Source organism: Argiope bruennichi, chromosome 5, assembly GCF_947563725.1.
Source record: "Argiope bruennichi chromosome 5, qqArgBrue1.1, whole genome shotgun sequence".
NCBI classification, from domain to species: Eukaryota; Metazoa; Arthropoda; class Arachnida; order Araneae; family Araneidae; genus Argiope; species Argiope bruennichi.
In genome coordinates, this window is record NC_079155.1 from 60734207 (window position 1) to 60758246 (window position 24040).

The 24040-nt window shown below is 25.4% G+C and overlaps 1 protein-coding gene across 2 annotated transcripts in view; it reads right to left on the reverse strand.

The window, feature by feature from the left end:
* Positions 1-1857: 1857 nt before the first annotated feature.
* Positions 1858-24040, reverse strand: part of LOC129968459 (syntaxin-1A-like) — a 197602-nt gene continuing 175419 nt past the window's right edge. Inside the window, exons 3-10 of one of the 2 annotated variants that reach the window (XM_056082345.1) lie at positions 23391-23490; positions 21819-21893; positions 19986-20059; positions 19375-19483; positions 19170-19243; positions 15709-15846; positions 14385-14495; positions 1858-8956 (exon numbers count right to left, since the gene is read on the reverse strand). In XM_056082345.1, the coding sequence (XP_055938320.1) occupies positions 8876-8956; positions 14385-14495; positions 15709-15846; positions 19170-19243; positions 19375-19483; positions 19986-20059; positions 21819-21893; positions 23391-23490 (762 nt within the window). In that variant the 3' untranslated portion in view covers positions 1858-8875. Of the gene's footprint in view, positions 8957-12996; positions 13377-14384; positions 14496-15708; positions 15847-19169; positions 19244-19374; positions 19484-19985; positions 20060-21818; positions 21894-23390; positions 23491-24040 lie in introns of those variants that run through there. The other variant, XM_056082344.1, reaches the window with a different exon arrangement.

Genomic DNA, 24040 nt, shown 5'->3' on the forward strand with positions numbered 1-24040 from the left:
ATAATTTTAAACTCAATAGCAAAAAACAGTTTTTTATATAATGTAAATAATATTTAATAACAGAACGGGGCATTTTTTAAAAAAATTATAAAGCATCCCATTTTTTTTTAGAATTATAAATTTATATAAAACTTGGAAATTATAATTAATTAGGAACATTAGTAGAATAAGATTCCAAAATTAATTCAAAATTACTCCGTTTTAATTTAAGCAGAATCGATTGCACTGCCTTCATAAATAAATGAAAGCGAAACATTAAATAACTACTGCAAGCCAAGATCTAAGCCTAAGCCTAAGCCTTACAAATTCTTAGACACGCAGTGTTTAACTTTATGTTCCGAACCACTCACCTTCACAAGTATGTCAGTATTTTTTTTTTTTTTTGTTTTTTTTAGAGATTGAGTTTTAAGATGTATTACAGATTTATATTCATCTGAAATCAATTTTGATAGCTATATTATTAACGTTAAAAAAGTTATAGTTCCGTCGAATTATCATTAAAAAAGGAAAATATAGGGGAAAGAAAAAACATAACAGCAATTTTCTAAGTTTGCACACAATGCTTATAAAACCTGCGTAGACGATGACTTTTTTAAATTATATTTTTAATTCTTTTTTTTTTTCCTAAGTTTTACCCGCTATTCAGATTAAATAGGCTAACTGACCGAGATTAAAAATATTCCATTCAATAAAAGATCGAATTTTAATAAGTATATCCAGGTTTAAAATTCTATAGATTTATGTAATTATAATAATCAAAGGTAATATGTTACATAAAATTCTTTAACAAACTCAACATCGATGAATTACGGCGAAAAAGTAAAAGTGTTGCGGTGTCTGTCCCTAATTCATTATTGTTTCATTAACGTGGAACAGAGAATTATACATATTATCTCAAATAAATTGCTTCCAAAGATAATAATTAAAATTCCGAAAAATTAAAATTTAATACTTAATTAAAATTCTAAAGAAAATTCAGAAAGAAAAATCAGGAGAAAGTAAGTAAGTCTGATACATCTTCTCTGTATATGGCAATAGACAATTTATTATATTCTCTACTTATTACGGAAACTTATTTGAATAAGAATTTTATTTTGGTCGCACTCTATCGGAACTGAGTACTTTTGAGATATTTTGTGCTAAACTAAAAGTAATGAAGATAAATAATAAATTAAATAAAATTTAAATTGCAGATTTTAAAAAAAATTACAATATATTAAATTGGGCTGTATTGGGACATTTGAAGGACAAATTCCCTTGGAAATAGATGTGTATAATGTATATAACCTACATATTATCATATTAAAACCAAACAAAACTTTCTTGTCAGCAAGTAAGGCTATATACAAATGTTTACAGAATGCAATTTGTAGCTCCCAATAATTTTTGACCACTCGAATATATATTTATGCAATGCATATTTCAAAGTTAGTAAAACAAAGATGTTTTGCTAAAATTTTTAGTTGTTTCATAAAGCATACTTACTGCCAATTACATGAGGAGGCATCCATGATAATAACAGTAAGATACATGTAAATTATATATAGCATAATGTAGATTTTAATGTAATGTAGATAATTTATTAGAACATGATTTTAATGATAGAATAATGTGAAAGAATGTAATATATTTAATAAATTTCATTATATTATACTATTTCCAAGATAAGATTCATAGACAGAAATTAATTTGTAAATGATTGCAATGATTTAAAAAACTATTCAATAAAGAATGGTTTGTAGTTATTTTTAGTAATAATGCTTAGTATTTGTAGATGAATTTTGACTAATAAGTTGTAAAATAATAACAACATAATCAATATTTTTAATTTTGACCATTAATATTTATTGGTTCAATTAAATTTAAAAAAAAAAGAAACCCGTTGAAGTAAAACACACATATTAGTCATCCCTAAACATGTTTATTGCTCATTCCATGAAGAAAGATCAGCATAAGACCAAAAAAAGAAAAAAAAAAAATTTTTTTTTGATTTCTCTAAATTTATAAGATGCATGAAAACAAATTAACAATATAATAAGGATTATCTAGCATGAACAAATTACAAAAGGTTACAGAACTAAATTATTGGCAGCAATTCACTGTTATAAAACAGGTATTAACACAGATATGCCAAAATTACAAGTTCTTTGTTCTTCTCAAGCAAGGATTGTATAGAAATCTTACTAAGCAAGGTAACTTTTCTTTGTGACATGCTCAGAAACACTATTCATGACATTCTGTAATACATTAAAATGTGACGAAACTTGACATTCTGATTCTGTTTAAGTACCATCTTCATCCATATTCATGACTTAATAATATTTTGCAAAACAAAGCACTTTAAAAATTAAAGAAAAATTATGACTTTTAAATTAGAAATATATTTCATAAAAAAATCTTGCAAAAATTCATTAAAAAAAAGCATATTAAAGAAAACTTTTTATGAGTTTATTTTGTAAGCAATGCTTTTAGATTGAAAAAATTAAATAAATAAATATGATATTTAGATAAAACTTGCCATTTAAAATTAAACATCTTAACCAAAACAACTAAAAAAAATCAAACAAACTTGTAAGTTTTACAACTTCCAGGTTACAGATTTAGCTTTGATATTTAGTTCATCAGTTTCTAAAAATGCAACACTCCAAGTTTGTTGATTTCATTCCCATTCTAAACACTTACAGTTTCTATATTATGTAACCTAATAAATAGTCAAGTTTCACCAAATCTTAAATTATTTACAATGACCACCAGAGGTAATCACAGAGCAATGCACTTTTTTTTTATGAACAAAATAATGAAATAAATTGTAGTCAAACAAATCATAAAAGGGCAGTGAAACTTAGTAATGAAATGCTACAGAAATTCAATAAATAATTCTACGATGATCATACTTTTCACACAAAATGTTGTAATGATGTTTAGAATTATATAATACAATCACAAATTAAAATATACAATTTGTTGTTCACTTGAATGATTGCAATAAATAATGCCACAAAGGACTTTATTTTTATTTTGTTTATACAGGTTTGTTAAAGTAATAATCTATATCATTTAAACTATTTGGTTTACAATGTTTAAAGTAATAAGAATTAATTGTTAAAACATAAAAATTACATAATTTAATAAAATAATTATTTCAAAATTTAACTTAACATTCTTAAATTAGTTAAAGAAAGTTAAATAAAATAGAGGCAGGGAATTCATATAAGCATGCAGACTTCTTGTAAAGTAGTAACAAACTACTTTTAAGCACTTTTATATTTTCAAGTGAAAAATATTTTCTGCACTTGTGTTATCTGGTTTTCTTGAGAAGAATACTGATTCAAAACTACCAAGAGGATAGAGAAGGATTATGACAAACCTGTATAAACCTTAAACACAATCAGCCAATCACAAAAATAACTTATCTGTAATTTATTATGTACAATAAACGATGAGACTATATACAGGTTATACATTAAATTAAAAATTTCAACATCACACAACAGAGATCAAATCATTCATAAATGAAACCTATGGATATGAAAACGGCAGACAAAATTGAAAATGTGCACAAAAGTTCCGATTATTCAGTGCATAAATGTAAAAAGGGAAATGATTAATCAGTCTGTACATGGTTGTTAGTCGAGTCCCAAACTGAACCACATGTTACAGTCACACAGTTAAGGCACAATAACTTACAGAATTCTAACAGATAAAACGGAAGTACAGAGATATTTGTGATAATGCTATAGATAAACTGGAGATGATGTATATTTCTTTTGATATTAATATGAATCAAACAAAATTCAACAGTGTATATGAATTGAAATCTAAATATCAGGAAAGCTACAGTGTGAAAGTAACATGTGTAACTAGAAATATTTGGAGCCACAGCAGAATAAAATTGACTTTTTAAGGCAAAGCAACACCCTCTTCATTTTAAAAGATGCAAATTTGCAGTTTAACTGAAATAGTATCTATCACTAACTGATTATTCACAAAGAGAACATACGCTTTAAAAAAAATCAGTGACCTTAAGTTCTTCATTTATATGGGAATAGAGTTGACGACTTAGAAAACATTCAAAATTAAAATGAAACAGTAATCACATAGTAAAATATACACAAAGATGGGCTTACATTGAGTCAGCAATGTGATCACTAGTAAACAGCATATGCAAAGAAACAACAGACAATGGCAAGTACACAATATTGGTTTAATGCAAAGATAACTTTCAAGAACTCTTAGCAAAATTTTCAGAGACAACACTCCTGAAAACAAATAGAGATTTTTAGGACCCTTCTCCTTTGGATTTGGATGATCTAGCTGGCCTATCTTATTGCAAAATGGTACAGAAATTCTCGCACAGAAAAGCTGATCACCCACATTTGTTAATGAACAACCTGGAACTGCAAATATCTTTTACATGTCGAGGGTTGCTTTCTTTACATTTTTGATTTTATTTATTATTTTATGCACCTAATTTGTATATAAATCACATTTCTTTATTTGTCATCCCCTAAGACATAGAGAGGTGTTCGAAAGTCACTCACTACAACTCCCATTATTTAATCAGAATTTCAAATACTAAGCACAAGTGTGGTCTACAACAGTTTGAACCAAAGTAAAAGAAAAAACAGAATTCATACATTGGTAGGGAAGCACAGTGATAGAGCCCATTAACCATTCCAGAACCGAAACCTTAAATGTGATCAGAGGAATCCTTCTCGCATGATGACTGCTTTCTCAAATATTTACAGTATTATTTACACTGAACCTTGGAATGATCAGGTGGAATGAAAAACACCAAAAAGTGAAATGGGGCAGTTATAGTTCAGTGGGACTTGTTTAATTTTTTCTATAACTACAAGTTTGAAGTGGCCACTAAAACGACAACAAGATTTTTTCAAAAAAGAACAGTGTTCTAAGATGAACATCACTGCTTTTTTTAATGTTGGACAGAAATATAATTCCTGTGTATGGCAGTGGCTTACAGTCATGCCGTAATATATATGTATACATATAAATATTAAACTATGCAGAAATTTAACACTAGATATTGTTTAAAAAATGTGCAGTAATACAATTCTTCTTCTTTTTGGTTTTAAAAGAAAACTAATATATCATAATCACAGAACAAGAGAAAGTTTAAAAGACACTGAAAACACTTTCTTAGTTTGGCGGTCTATAATTTTATGAATAGTGGTAAAATACATGAAATTGTTAACCCTAATCCATTATTATTTCAAACATTTATAAATCACATTACATTTCACCAAGAATATGTATGATAAGCTACTTTATCTCAAATTGTATACTTCCTCAGAAGAAGAAATAAGTGGTTCCCAATTCAAAAATATACCTTATTTACATTATGTAGTTTTGAAAGAAATTATCCAAAATACAGCCAATTGATTTTAGAAACGCTTTAGATATGGTAAGGCAATATTTAAATATCTATGAAAATAATTTAATATAATCGAAAATAGATATTAAAATATGAATATGTATAATTTATATCATTATTTTATATAAAAAATGTACCTCTGATCCAAGTAGAAGAAAAAAATTTAGGAAATATTTATTAATTTTAAATTGGGAACCACAGGAACATCTATTGTTTGGGATTACTTCAAATTCACTCAAATTTTCTTAAAAAAAAAATTAATAAGTCAAAATAACAAAACAATTGGGTTTGAGACATTTTTTAAAAATACAATACCTATATATCTGATAATACTTTTAATACAAAACTAAAGATTGTCAAATAGTATTGAATAATTGAAAGCTGAAAAAATATTTAAGGATTTTGAGGGAAATTTTACACAATTGCTTTATGAAAGTTACTAACGGCATATCTATACTTGCAGTGTTCACAGAAGCTATGCACTCAATTTGAAAGACTAAGTCATTTTATCACACTGAAGAAAATCGCATTTTATACTATAGAGTATCCATAAAGCAGGCTCTCTTATCAGTGCACTTAAGTTTAGAAAACTGCCTTTAATTTCTTTCAAAAACTTTATAGTAATTTGATCTACCAGCTCCAATTCTATCTCCCTGAAAACTTTGAATTTGGGTATCCCCTCCCCTAAGATAAACAAACCTAGAACAGTTTTGAAACTTAAAAAGGGATGAAAATAAATAAATTTTCCAAGCTCATTTAGATATACAATTATTGAAAAAAAAAAAAAAGATTCTTTTGAACAAAAATTAAATGAGAGAAAAACCACAAATAAAACCTTTAAAAGATAGCATTTTATTTCTTCGACAGATTTTTTTTTGAAAACATCCAAGAAAAAATATACAGTAGTTTTTCAATTCAAAGGATTCAGGCAGATATAGGAGTTAGTGCAAACACACCTAACTAACGACGTCACTTCTACATAGAACTTTTAATATCCTTTATCCAAATCCTAACTGATGAACTGGTAGCATTAAAGGCTATGTTCTGACAATTTCACAGAACTGGAAATGTACAAGGGAAAAATATTTTAGCCTAAACACAGATACATGATGGTACTGCATAGATGGAGATGAAAAAGACAGGAAACTTTTTATTTTTTCGACATGAAATGAGATTAAGTACTTATGCAGCCAAACGAAAGGTAGCACTACCCCACATTAATCCCAAAAATTATAACAGTATGCAAATTCAGAAATTTTTTCTTAAATTCTGTGATTTAGTTTATAAAGAGCATTTCACAGCTCTTAAGAGAATCTTATTTTGACCATAATACTATTTTAATTTCCTAATTAGCTCTTTATTGATTACTGAATCAGTTTGTTATCAACTGTAGATGTACAGCAGAAACATAATTAACAATGGTCGATGATGTTGACAGATAATGCTCAGACAGATAATGAGCGAAACTGTTATTTTCTTCATTATTTCAGTTACCCTGTTTAGAAAAAATATTTAGTTTTTGATCAGCTTATTGCTGATAATAAACTCTTGAAAATACTTGATTTCATTGAAAGTAAATGAATAATGATTATGAATGAATTTACATTTAAATATATATAAGGATATATCTCTTTACAAAAATTTCTGTGTTTGAAAGACCAACAATAAGTGTGTATTAGTCACATGAGGAGGAATGTTTACCATATTAGGAAAACATTCTGTATTGAAAGGGGGCAATGTTACACTTTCTACACTTCGGAAGACAAGTGAAAATCAAAGCTTTAATTATAGTTTGGATAACTCATGCAGAAATTCTTCAGAATTGAAAAGTTTAATAATGTAAGGCATTAAAGAATTTTTCCACAATATGATTCACAATTTTGTAGCAACTTTTTTAAAATCAAATTACTAATTTTAAACATAAGGAAATAATCAAATATGATAATGAATTAAATATTGTTTTAGTTACTACAAGCAATAAAATAATCTTATGTTAATATTACCAACAGTTATTTTATATGCTTGATTTTTTTTTTTATAGTTTATTAAATAAAACAAAACAAAACAAAACTTATTTTGGATGCCAAAATTAAAAATAATATTTATTTCATTTAATATAATGATTAGCATAAAACACAGAATTTTCATTATTAGCTAATTAGAAAAATTAAAAACTTTCCATACGTGCACTAAAATGAAATTCCTTAAAAATCATCCTGGTCCTTCAAAGGCTTATAGTTCAATATAATAGTCTATAAAATGTAACAGCAATAACTATATACGATTATAGAAGTTCTGTATGTAGCAATAAAAAACAATTTTTTTTGTGAAGAAGTTGAAGTCTACATTTTCAAAAAATATTTTTACATTTAATCAGCAGAGAAAAATTGTGTGCGTTCCAACACTTTATAACAGTCATTCGTACCATAAGGAAACATTTTTGTTTTTGTTTTGCCCCGAATTCTAAAAGAAATAATTAATCTACTCATACATATTACAGCATGCTTGCAAAGCTATGCCACTTGTCATACTGCATTATTTCCAAATCAACATTTAGTTTAAAAGCAAATTATTGAAAGAGTTTAATATAAAGTAGACCTACTTTAAACACTATACGTATAAATATATACATAGCCAACAGGTACATATGGCTACATCACAGAATCTGCCAGGCTCATAAACATTTACTATAACATTCGTTAGTGTAACATGACTTTAATATTTATGCCTATAAGATTTAGATACACATCAAAATATGAGCAATATATGCTTCAAATCCAAATACTCTAAAAAAGTTTAAACATATAAAAACATCCAATTTTAAAAGTAAAAACATTTCTTGATTGATGTATCTCGACATTGAATGTATAAATAAAAACAGAAGCATTTATTTAGATTTTTTTTTTCCATTTAGAATTTACACATGTATTAAAAGGGCTTCTATTATAGTTATATAGACTAACAGTTAAAAATATGAAAAGCGTTTTCAGAGTATAAGAGTAAGGATATATTGGAAATTCTAAGTTGATATCTTCTATTGAGGCAATTTACACATTTCAAAAAGAAATTTAGAAACAGAACTAAGACTAATATATTTTTTTGAAACTTAAAATGAGGGTATCACCCCCCACCCAAACTGTCATGCAAATATTGCACATTATACACATGAATTAAAATATTAAGGCATTTCAAATATACTAGAGAAAAGTTATATGCTTAACTGATTTTGATAATTGTTCCACATTCTTGTTTAACACTCTAAACACGTTCCCTATATGATTAGATACACGATACATACATTCAGAAATGTGGGATAGTACTACCTGTTAGTAATGGCACCTTTAGTGAACTAAGTTATTTTTTTTTCTCTGCAACCTACAATTTGGGAAGGAAAGAAAACGAAATAGATCTGAAATTTGCTTCCCCCAGTGTAAGGTTGCAGAATGAGTAAAATGGTGTAAGGTGCAGCAAGCTGTAGAATTACATCCCCAGAACTCCACCCAAGGTGGACACCAATATCACTACCAAGATGATCACGCAGATCATGATCATAATCTTCTTCTACAGAGGGAAAAAGAAAGAAAAAGAGGTTTCAGTAAGGTGAAAGACAAGAATGAAAAACATACAAGTACAGACACCAAAGCATGAAAGGAGTTAAAGTCAAAATTAGTTCAAAGTAAGCAAAAGAACGTTACTGGTCAATTATATAAAATAGAATGCTAATATTTTGTCTTATAGAGAGATAAGAAGTTAAAATCTGATGTTATTGGTATAAGGTTAAAAGAAAGCATCATCTTTGAGAAGATTAACTTTTAGTATGAGTAAAAGACAGAAAAAATTGTTATTATCATCATTCATTTTTTTTCCATTTACACTTACTTTCATATAGACCAATACTTTAAAACTGAAAAAAAAAGGGATTAATACTTTTTACATTACAATATAGCTTTTTTCCTACTGAAATAATTTCATCCAGAAAATCATGTTTTTAAGTGTTACTTGAATCACATACATTTAAAAACAATTATAGACTGGAATAAAAGTTAAAATGCCTCAATAACTTAACTTTCCTAAAGAACACTGTCAGGAATCCACATTGCAAATTATTTATTTCAGGTTTCTTAATTTGAAGGTGGGAGGGGGCAACACTTAGTAGATTATAATTTAATTTATTTTTATTAGCCAGAAGGTAGTGCTCATATTGCTAAAAATCTCAATCCAAATTAATAAAAAAAATATTCAGCACCAGCATTGGATTTCAGATTATAGTTCTACAAATTAAAAATTATTAGTTATAAAGCATAGTACATTCTAGAATTTCTGAGATATGTTGCAACAGCAAAAATAAATATTTTCGGAGGTAAAATTCTTCAAAAAATACCAAATTTTAAAAAAATGTTGATTTTATTACAGATATTTTAAGTGAACAAAATTCTATTGCAAATTTCTGCATATTTCAATTATATAATACCATGATCATATGGAACAAACTTTGAAACTTAAAAACAAATTTCATTCTTAGAGGATTTATGAAAGCTTTTTTGAATCTGTGAAGGATAATTTTTTAATCAACGTATTACATTACCGTTTTTCATTTACTTCACGCAATACTGGGCTAAAACGTTATTCAAGATGCAAAACAAAATGAAAGTTTCCATAACTTATAATTTTCTGTTAGTAAGTAGCTTTAATGATTGTTTAAGCTAGCAATGATTTTTGAACACAAAATTATTAAAGCACAATGCAGAAATGTTTATTGGATTTTGATAACAGTTCAGAAAAATAATGCGATATTATTTTAAATAATGTAATATTATTATCTCTCAATATATTATTTATAGTTAAACTACTGTATTTCATTTCTAAAGCAAACTTCATGAGATATGATGTATAAAATATGAATAAACACTTATTTTGCATTAAAGATTATATTAAAATTTTTATTCAGTTTTTAATTTAACTGATTTTTTACGAAACAGATAGTTTCATTAAATCGCCTAATTTACTAATTAAACATGAAATTTTCGAAATTTCTACATACTTTTTATGTTCATAAAAGTAAAATTATAAACAATTTCAATTCTAAATAATTATATCTGGATGAATTTCTTAATTTTTAAGACTATGAGAATTACATTGCAATTTTTTTAGAAAGTAGAAAAATAGTGTACATCAATAAAATAAGGTATTTTATACATAAACATATCTGTCTTTTGTCTAACTTAATATTTAAAACTTTCTGAGAATTATTTTCATTTTATAAAAGCAAGCTTTTAAACATTTAAACAATTTTTTCGTTTTTCATAAAATGATTGCTACAATTAAATTAAAAAAACTTAAGAGAACTATACCATTTTTAGGACAATGAAAATTAAATTTTCAATCAGGATTTGCTAAAATATTTTACAAATAAAAATTACATGTTGCAACATAAAGTTGTAGTTTGATAAATTAAAGACAGAATTAACAAAAGTCAATAAGAAAATAATAAATAGCCAAAAACATAATATGACAGAATGTAAGAAATTTTTTTTTTAGTTCTTTTAGTAAAAAAAAGAATGGAAGCTGAAGTTTAGCCTAAAAGATAATTAGACAGACACATAATTATGATGATGTAAAAAAATAGTTTAAACTTCAAAAAGCTGCAACATATTAAAACTATAATTTAAAATCCAGCAAAGAATATTTTTTTTAAAGATAAAGCATATCTGTTTAAGTTATATCAAAAATTTATAAAGCATAGAAATAGTGTTAATAACTATTAAGAAAACTAAATTCATTATTAAAGAATTTTATTTTCAATAAAATAGATAATTCTTTATATGAACTTGATGATATAGAACAAGATAAATTTTAAGCTCTCAGCATATAGTTAGAGAGAAAAATATTATTAATAAATCATTAGCAACAAAAAACATTTTTTTTTCAAAATTTAGAAATCTTACAAACAGTAAACTTTCCAATATACAGCAAATTTATTTATTAAGCCTACAATAATAATTTCAATAAAATTTAATGATTTAATTGGTTATCAAAACATATAAGAAAGTAACACCCTTTAGAAAGAATATCTTCACAATTTTTCTGTTAAAAATTTATTCAAAAGCTCTGGAAAGCTTACAAATCAAAAAACATAAATAAAATTTTGATTAAGCATAATAAAATGAAGATTAAAATATATACAAATGATTTCAAGATACAATAGATTAAAAATTTACAAATTAATTAAACCAAATTTTATCAATATTACATTTTCTGTGATTTTTTTAAAAATATCTGCAAAAAAAAAAAAAGTATTGTAAGCAGTTTCTGTTTTTAAGGGCTTTGACAACAGAAAATGAATTCTCAAAATGTTTGTTACAAAATTTAGTTATTATGGCTGAAAGTTTTGTCTTATATTAAGACATTGTCTTATATTAATTTCTTCTTGTTCACTGAAAAGCAGCTGATATTTGAAAGTACAAATATAGTATTAAAAAATTTTTTTGAAAGGAACAATAAAGCAATTGTACAAATTATTTAATACTATAAAAAGTCATGAAAAGGTAGATTTTAAATTATAACGGATGTAGCATATCTCAAAATAAGTCCCAAATTAAATATTAACAAATAATTACAATTTTATATAAATTAAAGTTATGATAAATTTAGGTTTTAATGAAAGTATCATCATTATGAAGAAAAGGAACTTTACCATAAAGTAGCACATACATGTATTTAGCAATTAAAGTAGCATTAGTAAATGAAGAAAATTGTGACCTCATACAACACTTATTCATCACAAAAATATTGTCTTTAACATGACTAATATTGCTTTCTAACTTTCTGATAATAAAATTTGAAAGACTTTTACTTTCTCCTCAAAGCTATGTTAAAATGTAATGAAGTAAGTTAAAAGAATATTTATACCATAAGTGCTGAAATATTTCAAATGAAAAATATCTTGTGAATCTTAAAAGTGTGTATGTAGAGTGGGGGATGCAATCATAATTACTATAAGTAATAATTTAATAAACATTTTTTTCCACCACTTTACAGAATTTATAATTAGGGGTATTTAAAATTGAACCTGTATTAAAAGAATAAACAAAAACAAATTCTTACATACTCAATATATCACTTTCTTTGAATTAAGTAGCTAATGCCCAGATGAATGTTAAATATACATCAAGCTCAAATAATATGACCTAAATATCTATTACTGCAATGCCCTGCACAGTGATTCCCAATAACAACTTTCTTTAATGAAAGCTTCACCAGAACAATAGGAACGTCCATACAGATTTAAAAGGAAACTTTGACAAATATTTGATGATATTCGGTACTTAATAAGATTGGGATTGTTTTTTGTGCACTGCAATGCTATTGAGCAATTTAATCTCAAATTCTGTACAAAAAAAAAAAAAAAAAATACAGGATTCAACTTCAGTCTTCATGAAATATACTTTACAATTTTATACAGTGTAATATTTCAACAAAGATACAATATTACATATTTATTTCTGAATTAAAATAGTCAAATCAAAATAATTCCTACATTACTAATGAAAAAGAAGAAAAACAAAAGGAACAAATATAACTATCATAGTAAAGTTCTAAAATACAAAACAAACTACAGGATTTCATGAAATAAAACTTGAACATATTAAATAAAATCCAAAAGAATTTTTTCTGTACACATAACATTTAATTTGTAAAACATGCCTGTATAAGACTTAAAAATCAGAAAATAGATACATAATGATAATAATTTATGGTGAATTAATGAATATCAAATCAGTGTTATGAAAATATCATAAATTCATATTTACAAAGACATCTAACTAAATTTAAATAGTTGGCATGTCTCATATTCAAATACTCTTCAATTGCAGACAAAAAGATATATCCACAGTTTTCAAAAACCACCAGAATAGTATACTATGATGATGATCAAAATTAGTAAGATGACTAAACCTGCTATAATGAGGCAAATTTTCTTCTACAAAAGAACAGAAATCATAATCAAAATAAAGATAACATGCAAAAATAAAGGAAAAGAAAAGAAAATCATATAAATAACAAAAACAAAATAATAAGTTTTTGTTCCTAATGATAATAGATCTTTTGATATTCAGTGCATCTTTGAAATGAAGGCTTTCTTGTTACTTACTTTGATAATCCTCTTGATAAATTAAAATTTTTTTTAAAGTAAAGTAATTCTAAAAGCATTGATTTATTATGTACAAATCAAGCAATTAATGCAATGTGAAGATGACTAAAAAAATAATTAATAATTTTAAATGATTTAAACAAACTTATTTATTGCTTTAAAAACACTCCTATGTATTTATTACTAATATACTGATATACTGCCACTTCTGTCATTTTAATTTAAAAATTGAATAAATGCTGCAAATTATGTATTAAGCCTACAGATTCATTTTTAATTTGATCCAATACTTTTTCAAATTTCAACAATAGTTTTGAGCCGTGTATTGTTGGAATGATTATGTTCTTTTAACCGTAGTGTTTCTTTCATTCATTTGCAAAGGTTCAATTTAGTATTTTATTTTACTTTTCCAATTGAGCTATTATTTATAATTGCCAAGCAATACATGCCGAATTTTCAAATAAATGCATAATTCCCATTTAAATTTTTTCAAGTTTAAACATATTGAAAATGAAATATTTTATTTTTAAATATTTTCCACAACTATTCAACACTAGATAATGCATCTAAAATAACTCAACTTGAAAGCACACTTCAACTAAGAAATAATTATGGAATAAAAATAACTGAAAAAATGAAACAGAATTAAGGCATTCATTCAAATTAATTATATATATAAAAAAAATCAAAATGTGAAATATATTGGAAGAATTAAGATTCATTTGATAAAATCCGCAGACAGACGACTATAATGAAGGCAATTTATTTATAGCAGATTGTATAAGCATAAATATAACAATATAATCTAATATTGAATATTAGAAGAAAGTTACTTACTCTTCGAGCTTTACTCTGATAGGCCAATGCTTTTTTGGTATCTTGTACAGCAGTCTCTATATAATCTCTAGCATGTTCACAATGATATTCAATCCTATCTATCATTTCACCCTATCAAGGAAATAAACAATTTTTGAGTATATAACTGTCATATAGCTATGTATCATTTCATCCTATAAAGGGAGCAAGTCATTTCTGAGTATACAGCTGTATTATTCTTTTCCGTCATTTAAACTATAATTGAAAGTGACAATTCTGTAAAAGAAATGCACATTGGTATAGTTCCTTAATGAGAGTTGTGCTAGAGCAGAAGACAGCAAATGGAGCTGGTAATGGTCGCTGGCTTTGGGATTTTTTCCAAAAGAATATTACTCATGAAATAATTTATTTGATGTTATTTTTTTTGCTTTTGGTCTACATAAAATTTGGCCTTTCTAAATGTTCTCGCCCATATGCATCCTTTGATATTCAACCATAAAGAAAACCTGTGGTGATATATTTTCATTATTTGCTTTTTCAATAGTTGATGAAAATATCTTATTCTTTAACCAGATTTCAATAAAACTGAAAATCTGTTTTAAACATTTATAAAAAACAAAGTTTAATAAATGCTTTATAATATTTAGATAACTCAGTGATGTCAAAAAAAATATTAAGTATTCAAAATACCTTACTACATGATAATTAAAATATTTTAATATATATATTTATTTATATTTTATCTTTAATATATATATAATATTATATCAAAATCAAAATGTAAGGAGCCATTTGTCAATTCTATAATAACAACTATTTTGTCAATGTAAATAAACATGAACATCAACATATATTCATTTTTAAAAAAAATTTAAACAAGTAAAAAATTAGATGAAAATGTAGGAAAAAAGATTACGAACCTAAATTCAATTTTCAATACCAATACTTAATTAAAATAGTTTCTTTCGTAAATCTTTAAAAGACAGTTACAAAAGAAAATAAAACCTCTTACAGAATTAAAAACAACAACACAAGAATAATTTTAATTAATAATGTATGATTATTTAAGTGAGTTCATAGAAATTTCTGTCAATAATTCAGCTTTAATTAGAGCATAATTGTGGGTACTGAGTGACAATGTATATTTCATATATAAACTTTAAAGAAGAAAATCTCCGAAATCCCCTATATATAACTTTTAGGATAAATTCATGTAGCAATAAATAATATAAAAGAAAAAGAGTATTTTTAGACTTTTATTTTTTATGGAAATGTTGAACTGAAAGCTCAAATAAGTACATTTTAATAAAACTATTTTTTTTAAAAAAAAAAAGATTTTCAGTACCTGACTTTCCACCAACATAGCCATATCCATGAACATATCATGTAACTCCCTAATACTGTTCTCCAGTTTGATGATATCGGCATGCCTAGCTTCAATGTCAGCAAGAGTTTGCTTGGCCTGCTGTGTTTCCATAATGATCTAACAAGAAAGGCTAAAATCTTAATCTTACACAATTTACAGATTAATATATATGATGTTATTAAATAAAATTCTGAGGAAATACTGATCACATATATAAATGAAATACATACACAAATACATCTATAAAGTTATCAGAAATTTGCACAAGCAAAGTTCTGCTTTGAAACTCGACAATAAAAATTTCTCACAAATCCAAGAAAATGTTATATGCTTAGAGAAACAAAAGTAAATGTAAGAAATAAACACTTGAAATATACCTAAAATATATAATAAACATTTGATAGACACAAAGTCATTGATATACAGCTATACAATAAAATAATTTTTTTTTTTTTTGGTTTCAAAAACTAGCACAAAATATTCAACATAGTTGATGTTTAGCAAAAATCTCCTGTTTTCTCAATTACAAAGTTAAATCACACTGATAAATGTCATAAAATGTGGGAAATCATTAGGATAATAGTGGCAGGATTATGTAATGAAAATTAACACTTGTGCGTGACTATAAAAATATGGATAATCAAATAAAATAAGATTAAACAATTTTCTCCACATATGGTAGAGTAATAAAAAAACAGTTTATATGCTTGAATTCATATATTATAAAGAAACACATTATTAAACATTTGAAGCACTGCTTGAAACATTTGCACGCAGAAAAGATTTATATGAAATTTTTTAAAAAACAAAATGAAAGGAGTCAACTAAAAACAAAATATATTTATCAATTAGCGTGAATCCCAATTTCGTAAATCTATATTAACTCCTTATAGAATTAAAAAGAGCTCTTTAAATCATATCTTTGTAATGTGGCCATTTTTCTAAAAGTATTAAACACACACACACACACACACACACACACACACACACACACACACACACACACACACACACACACACACACACACACACACACACACACACACACACACACACACACACACACACACACACACACACACACACACACACACACACACACACACACACACACACACACAGACATAGCTCCAACAGTAAGCAGTAGATGTTAGCAAATAGACAGAAATTTAAAATCTTTGAATTAATAATTATATTATTTTAATTAATTTTAAAAGTTTTTACTTCTTTCCACAAACTATTTTATACCAAAACTTTTCTAATGATGCAAAAATAAAATTGAAAAATTGGTGGTAAAATAATTAAATGAATAAAAGGTTAAATTGGGTGGGAGATTGGGCTCATTAAAATATTAGAATTCTCAATGAAAGTATTTAATCAACAACAAAATTTGGAATGAAAAACTATATATATATATATATCTGTGTGCGTGTGTGTGAATAATTAAATTTAGAAAGACTTTTTATAGAATATACAATATAGAATGTATAAAATCCAACTGTTTTTTTTCCTCTTTCTGAATTTGATATAAATTCTTATTTGTATAGAAATATGACATAATGATTTGAAAATCTAGGTATTCATTATGTAACCAACCATTCCTTCAAATGTTTTCATCACATTAAGTAGACAAGATAAGAATTCTGGTTTTCAAGAATGGACTCCTTTGAAATTTACATTTGGTCATCACATTTGCAAAGAGACTAATAATTAGAAAGGAATGGTGCTATTTTACAAATTTTATTTTATATCAAGAATTTTGTTTCACATATCAACTGGCACAACATTAAATGTTGTTTGTGTTGCTGAATCATAGGGAGAAACAAGTCGGACTCATTATGCATGCAAAATCATAAAAATTATGACAAAAACTGTATAAAAAAATTACTATTTTGGAATATGAAATAAGTTTATTTTATGTGGATTGCTAGACTAAAATATTAAGTAAACCAGCTGCAGCAGATATGATTCTAAATACTGATTTTTTCTCTTGTTATTTACTGACAGTTGCATTCTATAATAGCAGCACATCAAAATAATATGGTATGAAATATTCACATCACAAATTTTAGTTGAATAAAAATTTTAAAATGAATCTGGTTAGTTAGTAGCAATAGCATTTTTAGAAATTAATAGATAATATTTGATACAGTGCAGAGGATGATCAATGTGTTCCACAGATGAATATGAATGAAAATCCATTTGTACTTATTTTGTTTGGTAGACTAACAATTTTTCAGTTATCATACATTTATATGGCCAGTGTGAATCACTCCTGAGATATAGTTTCTCCAAAAAAGCATGTGCAATTTATAATACACAAATATGACAAATATACTACTGTGAGAAACATTTTGTTTCACATGGCAAATTAACATGTTAAAAAGCTGGATGTGTTTATAAAAGCAAAAATAAACGATAATAAAATATTGTGCAATTTTGGAAATAGAAATAAATATAGCAAAGAGAGGCTGTTATGTTGTATTAAAACTAGCCATGTAATATATGCCAAGTGATATTTTCGAGTTTAATAAAAAATAGCAACAATTCTTTTTAACCATTAACTTTATTTGACATTTCTGATATGAAGATACTCTAATAACAACAGATTATGTCAAATTTTTACAGCCAACTGACAAGATTAGCCCCAGGCATTTAAAGAACAAGAGCCAAATGATGTGGAATAGATTTATTATAATTAAAAGGAATGCTTTTAGGAATGTATCAAGAAAGATATTTCAGAAATTGTACCTAATCAACATATTAGCAGAGAAGAAATAACATCAAAACTTTTTAATATATACCAGAATACTTAATTTGGGAAATAAAAGTAATTCCCTCTTATCTATAAATAAAAAAATCTGCCAGAATAAGTAGAAGAATATCTGTAACTGCAGCTAACTTCAGACTTCCCTCTGTCAGGTAAAACAAACTCACAGACTTATAAGAGAAATGATTATCAATGTGGCGATAAATATGGCAAAATAGCATTGTGCTGATCTTTAAACGAAATTTGAAAGACAGAAAGTATTCAGATCAAATATTAATTTCACAATATTTAATTCAAAATGCCATGCTAGGAAAATTAGAAAGAAATTGAGTAAAGGTGTTTTTTGTAAGAAAAAAATTAACTTGAACTTTTTAACAACGATTATAACTGTAATAAAATGATATCATATTAACAAGTATTATAATTTAAAAAGTAAAAAAGCACTATATACTAAGCATTAAGAAAAAGTGATTCTCCATATTTGCTTAATTCTTTATTCGAACAATTGAAAATAGTTAAAAAAAATATGAGAAATAAATTGTATAAATTCAGATTTTGCATTTCTGAAAAATTTAACAATTTTATTTCAAAATCTTAGTAGCTTTCAGTATAATACATTACAAAACATACATAAATGCAGTCATTAAATATAGACAAAAAAAGAACTTACTCCTTGTGTAAAAATAGCAGGATTTCCACTTTCTAACATTTCTTCTAATTCATCATTTGTTGTTACTTTTCCAGCTGAAAATAAAATGCAAAATATTATATAAAGGTTTTCAACTTGTAATGTAAATTTAAAATTTAGCTATAATAACTCAATTTTAAGAGCACAATTAATAGTAATTCAATTTTATAAGAAATAAGTTACTAACTAATTTCTAGCTGCCGTTGAATACGAGCTTTGCACCGTTCCCTATAGTCTGTCTGAGTCTTATTATAATCTGTCATAACTTCAACAAATTTTTGAGACAACATAGAATGCTAAAGGAAAAGGAGTAATCAAAATTCATATAATTTGTCAATAATCATAAAAAAATAACATCTATTAAGTATAAAACATTAAAAACTTAAATCTACAAGTGCTACATTCAAAATGTTTCATTGTGGTTTTTAAAAATTTAAATGAAACTCAGTCAATATAAAATATGAAATGAAAAATAAATAATAGAAAATCAAAATAACAGAACAATTTTCTAAAATTTCTTTATATGAATATATGAATACTATTACATGAATACTATTTTTTATATCAAATGAGATTTTTTTTTCAAAAATTAATTTTTCAATTTTAATTCACAATTAATTAATATGATTTATATTTTGACATGTCTAAAATTTATTTAAACTCCATTAATGGCAGAAAAGTTGAGTTATTTTAAATTATTAAAGTGAGTATAATTTAACAGTGAATTGAAATGTTAACATGAAATCATGAATCAGAGAATTTAAAAGATTAAATATATGTCAAAGTATTCACACATACTTGTGTTTTGCGTATCCTGAAATCTGCAGACATCATACTTGTCTGCTCTAACTGTTCGATGTTCTGCTCCATAACTGAAAAGTACAAACATAACAACTTAAAAATATGATGACAAAAATTTATTTGCATTAAGAGTATTTATAGTAAAATATATTCTAATGGTTAATTGTTACACTCCTACACACCTTAAAACCAAATATGTGAACATAAGAACACATTTACAACATAAAGAATATCACTTTTAATTTACAAATATAGTTCCATTATTTTACTATTGTTAATAGAAGCTAACAATTGTTTGTATTACAAATATAATGTAAATATAATTTCAAGGGAAAAAAAATCAAGTAAAATTTTTTACAAGATACTTAAGGTACATAAACTATAATAAGGGAAAAAAAAAAAAAAAAGAGAACAGTATAATTAAAAAGTTCAGGGAAATGATTAATTATTTTGATCAATTAACGGCCACTTTTAATAAGGAATTTTATAAAGGAACAAGCCGAAAGCAATGTGTTTCAAGATAAATTATATATATATTTTTCCTATTAATTTGCTAGAAATTTTCAAAATAAACTTGCATAATCTGCTTAAGAATTTTTCATGATTTCAAATTATTGGTTGGATATTTTCCAAAGTGTTAAACAAAAGTTAAGATGAGTCAAATAAATCAAGTTTAAATTTATATGTAGACAATAAATAAATAAATAAATAAAAAAAATCTGAGTGTAAGTTTGAAACAAAAATTCAAAAATTCTTTTCTTACTAGTACTTAATATATCTCTCTACTACAATCTTTCTTACTTTAGAGGATATCTTGTCTAATGATTATTTTAAAAATTTACTATGGATAATGTCCTTAATGGTTCATTTGACAGAAGACTTATTTCTTTCATAATTGAAAATAAGTTCTTGCACTGATAAGTATTTCAAAATATCAAAACAATTTAACTTGCCATTTTTCATTAGTTTTTATCCTCAGCAAGTAAATATCGTATTGGCATTACCTTCAGAAAACAATTCACAAATTCAGAAAACAAAGAAAACTATTTTTCAAAGGATTCAAATTCAACTTTAAGGTTTAAACTTTTTTTTTCCTGTATGTTACCTGTTACTAAGCATGTTAAATAATTTTACAATTACTTTTCACAAATAGGAAGTCTATATTTAAATCTTTAAAACTTAGTCACACATCTTCATAATGATCTAATCTTTTCCTGCAGGTTTGAATTCAAACCAAATACTGTCTTGTTCTCTCAAATATGAAGGTTAAGTCTTGCAACCATAATGAGAACAAATAAGATGGTGTCCTGATCTTGGTTATTAAAAACTGATATTTCTGCTTTTATGTTCTAGAATTATTTAAGAGCCTAATAAGCAACATACTTCAGTAACACCAATACAGATCTTCTTTTTGTTAAGAAACTTCATTTAATAAACAATAATTATATATAATTAGAACTCTTAAAAATTAAGGAATGGAAATTGTGTTACATATTGTCATATTTACTGAGCTACATATGGTCTACGAGTTTGAATTGCTTGAAAGATTAATAACAGTAATTTTTTTTAAAAACATTTGATTAACATAATGCATAAAATGATATGATTGCATCATATGAATCTTGCATAAAAAATGTTTAAATGATAAAATCACTTTAAATTTTGTAACATGCAAAATAACAACTTTCAATATTCACACAATTCCTTTTGATTATGAACACAGTGGCTTTAATAAAATACTAAGTTTTATGTATACATAATTTATTAATTAAATAAGACTAAAAAATGTGTGTTCCATTAAACAGAAAAAAATAAAATAAAATACAATACCTTTTAATTTAGCCCTAACTCTATTGGCAGTTTTTTTTATGTCGGCCATAAGATCTTCCAATTCTTGCTTGACCTCTGCAAAAAAAGAAAGAAATTAATTTAAACTATGATGGAAGCAAAAACATCAGCTATCTGACACTCTTTGAGAAAAGGTGAGTGAAAAAGTTATATGAAACAAATATTACGATGAAGTTTTAAAGTACATACTAATTAATTCTAATTATAATATTTTGACAAATATATCTTATTGTTGATACTTTTTTTCTCCAATTAATACCTATCTCTACAAGTGATATGCAAATGTCTTGGCTTATAAAATATTTAAATAATGAAATATTTAAATAATGAATAATAAATAATGAAATGAAGAAAGAACATTATATTTAAATAATGAAGAGAAATATTGAAATAATGACTAATAATTTATATAAATTACATTTTATCATGAGAGACAACACTGCCTTTTCTGTTATTAATGAAAATTCTAATGAACATTTCTTCTAATTTCTATATGAGCAGAAGTTATTTCAATTGTTTTCATATCTGAGTTTTCTTGAACACTTTTGATGGTACTTGATTTTATTTCATTCACCCTCTCATTACACATTATGTATTCATTTTATAGTATTGCAAATATTTTAATAATTTAATTAAGAATATATAATTCAATTGCAGATAGATTAATTTGTAATATAATTAGATGCAAAATTTTTGGAATGATAAGTTTTATCTTTTTTTTTTTATTTTCTTACAAACAGTTATTTTTATTTAAAAGTAAAGGAGAAAAATAAAAGAAAATCAGATATTCAGAGGCTATCAAATGACTAAATTTTTATATCCTTGACAAAAAAGAAGACTAGGTCTTGCACGACAAAAAGATTTCTCTTCAAATTTCTGAATGCTTAGTTGATAGAATATTAAATCTAACATCATCACCTTGTCACGAATATTTAAACACCTACCACTTATTAAATTTTGCACTGAAATTTTTTTCTTCGAAATTATATTAAGCATTATGCATCATAATCTTAAAAAAACATTGTCACAATTAAAATAATATGCATTGAATTAAATTCATAAAATGTCAATTTGAAGCAAAGAGGAGAAAGGGATAGTGAAGGTCAAAAATTTGTATGCTCTAGCAGTAACTACAGATTACAAATTTGTAATATTTTTAACTCGGTTAAGTTATAATTTCATACATATTAATTGTAACTTTAACTCAAAACCACATTTTCTTTTTATAGATATGATATTGTGCTTGTAAGGATGTAATTGCACAAGCAAAATTATTAATTAAACCATGTTACACTTTTTTAGTTCATTTATTATGTATGCAAATTTGTATTTCATTTAAAATTATTATTAAGGAAGGATGTTTAATTACTTCCCATGAATGTACTTATAAGCTTAATAATCAGCAGAATTTACAGATTTGATAAAGAGGTTCAGATGACACCACAATTCAAAAATTTGAAGGAAAAAAAATCAACATGATATGATAAAGAGGATTAAACAAATACAGCCTTCATCTAAGGATATCATTCATTAAAAAAATAATGAAATAATTACTTTCATCTGTTTGAGGTGCTGATAATATTGCACTGTGTTTCTTTTTAACTTCCTCGACATTTCCTTGAATTTTTTCAATGTTCTCCCTGATTTCTTCCACCTAAAAATAAAAGCTGATGTTTAACATGAAAAATACATAATGTTCTATTTATCAGCATTTAAATGTTATTTTACTTAATATTGCAAAATATATACAAAGAGATTTAAAAAGATTTCATAAAAAATAATTCGTTAAAAATTTTTTACAACTATATATTTTATTGAAAGAAAACTTCTCTAAAGAATTTTGAGGAAAATACTAACCTTGATGAAAATTTTTATGCTAATCTTATTGCTATTGTCTTATGCTACACTATTTTTATGTTAAAAAAGAAAACAAACCCTCACAATAATTTTTTTTGTGTGTTCTGAAGAAAGTCAATTATCGTTTTCGCATAGATAAAATTTATATATAAATAAATAAATAGACAAGCATATTTAGCGAATTGATACAAAGAGTGAATCGGATAGGCAGTTTTGTGCAAAAAGCACAAATCAAATTTAATTCATTATGTTTGCATATACAAAAGTGAACGGATAGACAAAATTCACCAAATGTGTTTTTTTTTTTTTTTTTTTTCGGACTGAGTGTGTGAAAAATGATTTATTCA